Source organism: Salvelinus sp. IW2-2015, unplaced genomic scaffold, assembly GCF_002910315.2.
Source record: "Salvelinus sp. IW2-2015 unplaced genomic scaffold, ASM291031v2 Un_scaffold1820, whole genome shotgun sequence".
In the NCBI taxonomy this organism is placed as follows: Eukaryota; Metazoa; Chordata; class Actinopteri; order Salmoniformes; family Salmonidae; genus Salvelinus; species Salvelinus sp. IW2-2015.
The window spans coordinates 53,568-59,186 of record NW_019943192.1 but is presented as its reverse complement, the minus strand read 5'-3'; the positions used below and the strand labels follow the sequence as shown (position 1 = coordinate 59,186).

Sequence of the window (5,619 nt, the reverse complement as noted above, 5' to 3'; positions counted from 1 at the left end):
ATTAGAGAAGGGCATGTTTCAGGTCCATTAATGATTAGAGTAGGGCATGTTTCAGGTCCATTAATGATTAGAGTAGGGCATGTTTCAGGGCCATTCCTGATTAGAGAAGGGCATGTTTCAGGTCCATTATTGATTAGAGAAGGGCATGTTTCAGATGGGTCACTGAGCTCATGGATAATTCACAGTTTGAATAGAGGTTTAAGGGGACTCTACAATACAATACAATACAATGCAATACAATGCAACACAGTACAACACAATACAACAGACTTTAACATAATGTCAACAAGTTGTGTCAGAAGTAGTTGGTTTTATAGTTTCAGGAAGAGAATTTATGCCAATCAGGTCAATGTTTTGGTCATTTTATTCATATTTGTGAAGTAGTCTTGAAGGCAGGATTGTCTGGAACATAGCAGACAGAAACATTGTGGAAAGGGGGATACCTAGTCAGTTGTACAACTGAATGCATACAACTGAAATGTGTTTTTGAATCAGAGAGATGCAGGTTGCTACCATAATCGACATCCACATCTTCGGTGCCCGGGGAACAGTGGGTTAACTGCCTTGCTCAGGGCTAGAATGACAGATGTTTACCTTGTCAGCTCGGGGATTTGATCCAGCCACCTTTCGGTTTCTGGCCCCAATGCATTAACCGCTAGGCTAGGCTAAATTGAGGCCTGTCGTAGCATGAGTTGAAGTTACCATGATGTAATCATTATGTCATAATGGCGTAACTGTAATTGGATGAAATCACTCACTGTACTGTAGCGGAGCACACCGTACATCTACACGGAGGTTCTTCAACATCCTGTTGTTTACTATGACTTCAACTTTTTAATCACCCTGTTTCACTGGCCTGTCGTGCTTACCTAACACCTAGACCCAGACCAAACACACCAATGTTTACCTTACTGTGTGTGAGGCACCCACCACTCCTGCCTGTTTTACACACTACGCACTACACACTACGCACTGTGCACTACACACTATGCACTACACACTACGCATTACACACGGCACACTACGCACTACACACTACAGACTCCGCACTACTCACTACGCACTACACACTTCAGACTATGCACTACTCACTACGCACTACACACTAGACTACAGACTACAGACTACGCACTACACACTACGCACTACACACTACAGACTACACACTACACACTACACACCTGATCTTAAAGGTGTGCCTGTCTTGTCTTCTCCTTGTGCACAACAACACATCACCAGATTACACAACACATCACCAGATTACACAACATCACATCACCAGATTACACAACAACACATCACCAGATTACACAACATCACATCACCAGATTACACAACAACACATCACCAGATTACAACATCACATCACCAGATTACACATCACCAGATTACACTACAACACATCACCAGATTACACATCACCAGATTACACATCACCAGATCACCAGATTACACATCACATCCCCAGATTACACATCACCAGATTACACAACATCACACCATCAGATTACACAACAACACATCACCAGATTACACAACAATGTTAGTCAGCCCACGTCTTGGCGTGCACAAGAGGAGATTATCCATCTGAGAAATGTAATTACTCTCCTTACCAACCTGTTACTATAATCAGTAATGTCTCATATCTTGGCACATCCATATCTCCATATAAAATCAAATTTGTCACATGTGCCGAATACAACGGGTGTAGACCTTACAGTGAAATGCTTACTTACAAGCCCTTAACCAACAATGCGGTAAAAAAAAAATTAAATAAAAGACCTTAAAACAAAAAACCAAAAAAGTAACAAATAATTAAAGAGCAGCAGTAAAATAACAGTAGATTGGCTATATACAGGGGTACCGGTACAGAGTCATTGTGCGGGGGTACGGGTTAGTTGAGGTACTAACGTGTGTGTGTTGGACAATACTATCGGAACAAGAGGTGAATTGCATGGAATTACAATAGTAAAGACTGACACATACACGTACCAATATTATTTTAGTTTTATTTTAAGGACTAATTCTTATTTTGTGTCATAGTAAATGCTTCATTCATTCAATTGTGTCCTTTTAGTAAAACTATGGTAGATACAGTGCCTTCGGAAAGTATTCAGGTCCCTTGACTTTTTCACATTTTGTTACATTACGGTCTTATTCAAAAATMMATTAAATTGTTGTTTTCTCATCATCCTACACACAATACCCCATAATGACAAAGCAAAAACTGGTTTTTAGACATTTTTACTAATTTATTAAAAATAAAACACTGAAATTTCACATGTACAAAAGTATTCAGACCTTTTACTCAGTACTTTGTTGAGGCACCTTTGGCAGCGATTACAGCCTTGAGTCTTCGTTGGTATTTGACGCTACAAGCTTGTCACACCTGTTATTTAGGGAGTTTCTCCCATTTTTCTCTGCAGATCCTCTCAAGCTCTGTTCAGGTTGGATGGGGAACGTGCTGCATAGCTATTTTCAGGTCTCTCCAGAGATGTTCAACGGGTTCAAGTCCGGCTCTGGCTGGCCATTCAAGACATGAGACAAGGAGACTTGTCCCGAAGCCCACTCCTGCATTGTCTTGTCTGTGTGCTTGGGTCGTTGTCTGCTGGAAGGTGAACCTTCGTCCAGTCGGAGTTTTCCTTAGCGCTTTGGGCAGGTTTTCATCAAGGATCTCTCTGTACTTTGCTCCGTTCATCTTTGGCCTCGAATCCTGACTCGTCTCCCAGACCCTGCCACTGAAAAACATCCCCACAGCATGATGCTGCCACCACCATGCTTCACCGTAGGGATGGGGCCAGGTTTCCTCCAGACGTGATGCTTGGCCTCCCTGGACCAAAGGCCCTTCTCCCCTAATTGCCTCAGTTTGCCAGACGGCCACTCTAGAAGAGTCTTGTGGTTCCAAACACCTTCTCCATTTAGAATGTTCTTGGGGACCTTCAATGCCGCAGAAATTGTTTGGTACCCTTCCCAGTCTGTGCCTCAACACAATCCTGTCTCGGAGCTCTACGCGACAATTCCTTGACCTCATGGCTTGTTTTTGCTCTGACATGCACTATCAACTGTGGGACCTTTAATAGACAGGTGTGTTTTTCCAAATCAGTCCAATCCATTGAATGTACCACAGGGGACTCCAATCAAGTTGTAGAAAACATCTCAAGGATGTATCAATGGAAAACAGGATGCACCTGAGCTCAATTTCGAGTCTCACAGCAAAGTGTCTGAATACTTATGAAATAAGGTATTTCAGTTTTACGTTTTTTTATACATTTACAAAAATGTTCTAAAAACCTGTTTTTTGTTTGTCACATTTTTTATTTTGTTTAACCTTTATTTTAAATAGCCAAGTCATTAAGAACAAATTCTTATTTACAATGATGGCCTACCCCGGCCAAACTCTAACCCGGACGACGCGGGCCAATGTGGCGACGCCCTATGCCGGGACTCCCAATCACGGCCAGTTGTCATACAGCCTGGAATCGAACCAGAATCTGTAATGACGCCTCTAGCAGTGAGATGCAGTGCCTTAGACCGCTGCTCCACTCAGGAGCCKGAGTCTGGGGTACTGTGGGGTATTGTGWGTAGATTGCTGAGSATTTTTTTTATTTAATCCATTTTAGAATAAGGCTGTYATGTAACAAAATYTGGAAAAAGTCAAGGGGTCTGAATACTTCCCGAATACACTGTATATAGACCCTAAAGCTCTGTGTGTTGGACGATACTATTGGAACAAAAGGTGAATTACATGATATGATCTTGTTATGATCTTGTACCAATAGTAAAGTCTGACGCATACGCCTACAGTACTCATACCAATATTATTTGTGTTTCATTTTGAGGACTAACTCTTATTTTGTGTCATAGTATATGCTTCATTCACTCAATTGTGTCCTTTTAGTAAAAACTACAGTATGTATGTGATTTAGAGCCTTTCTGTTCAGCCGAATTCTATCACAGCTGCTCTAGCCCAAAATGGCACAGCCAAGCCGACCAGCAGGCAGTCGGCACCATTTAAACGTTGCCTAGTTTCATGGCTACTTGTCTTCCCACCCTCCGCAACAGGTTTGATGAGACAGAAAGAATAGTCTCCTTGATTGCTCCTTGAAAATCCACTAACCGTAGCATATGCCCCTAGAGTGCCACCACAACAGAGGACGGGGGTGACAACAAGAGGATCTATGACATGTGACACCCATATGTCCCCTATTGCTCAAATGACAGGATCATATCCTGTTTCAAATGGCTGAATGATTCACCTACCCTTTCCGCTACTCCCATCTCTCCCACTTTATTTCTGCTCCCTTTGACGAATGAATAAAATAGATACATTATTGTCCCTTTTGTGAGAAACGGAAATGTGGGCCAGCCACGTAGCAGTGCCRTTGGGCTATGCTACCTAACAAACAATGCCCAACATGATGTGGCATGCTACACGTAGCTTCTTGAAAATTATGTTTCTTGAAAAATGGATTACTAACATGCAAAACATGTTGGTATCATAAGTAAATACCAACATATCAAACAAGGAACATCAATGCAATGTCATAGTTAGACATTTCCAAGCACAAACCTGTYATYGAGCTAGAAYCATGAATTGGCGTTTTAATTAATAGCTATGTAAACAGGAAGTTAGTGGTGCTAAAACTACAGCAAACAGTAGAACTACATAATCAACATCTTGTAACATACAACAGAATGCTGTTTTTTGAATGGATTRTTCCTTTAACGGAGARATTTCAGGACAGGTYCAGGGTCATCTGTAGGCTAAAATGGCCGTCCTCTCMTTCTTTCCTTCTCTCCCAGGAGAGGTTCGAGGCCCTGTTCAGGATCTACGACGAGCAGACGTCCTTCCAGATGTTCAAGAGCTTCAGGCGAGTCCGCATCAGTTTCAGCACTCCGGAGGCGGCCGCCCGCGCTCGCATCGAGCTCCACCTGCCTATAGTGAATGCGCTTACTGGTAATCATTATTTGTGATCACCGCTTTCTAGTGATTAATTTCCAGAAGGTGATCACTACAGGTGCCTTCTGAATTGTATCCCCCCCTTGACTTTTCCACATTGTTTTGTTACAGCCTGAATTTTAAATGAGATGGACATGTAGATGTTTTTGCACACTGCCTTACCACATAACCATAATGTCAAAGTTGGAATTATGTTTTTTGAAATGTTTACAAATTAATCAAAATGAAGAAAGATGACCATTAATATTCAACCCCTTTGTTATGCCACAATCTAAATAAGTTTAGGAGTACACATTTTCTTAACAAGTCATGGACCACCTCTGTGTGAAATAAGTGTTTAACATGAAAGACAACCTCATCTCTGTACCCCACACATCAGATTATCTGTAAGGTCCCTCAGTGAGCAAATGAATTTCAAAACACACAGATTCAACCACAAAGACCAGGATGTTTTCCAATGCCTTGGAAAGAAGGCAGCTATTGTTAGATTGGTAAAAAAAAATAAATAAAAAGCAGACACTGAATATCCCTTTCAGCATGATGAAGTTATTAATTACACTTGGTGTATCATAAACCAATCACCTACAAAGATACAGGCATCCTTACTAACTCAGATCCGGAGAGGAAGGAAACCGCCAGGGATCTCACCATGAGCCAAT

General features: G+C 41.7%; 1 protein-coding gene across 1 annotated transcript in view; it reads left to right on the top strand.

The window, feature by feature from the left end:
* LOC112072086 (calcipressin-3-like) overlaps positions 1-5,619 on the top strand; it is a 74,054-nt gene that overhangs the window by 48,683 nt on the left and 19,752 nt on the right. The window contains exon 2 of the mRNA XM_024139500.2: positions 4,804-4,970. Coding sequence (XP_023995268.1) covers positions 4,804-4,970 — 167 coding nt within the window. The remainder of the gene's footprint in view (positions 1-4,803; positions 4,971-5,619) is intronic.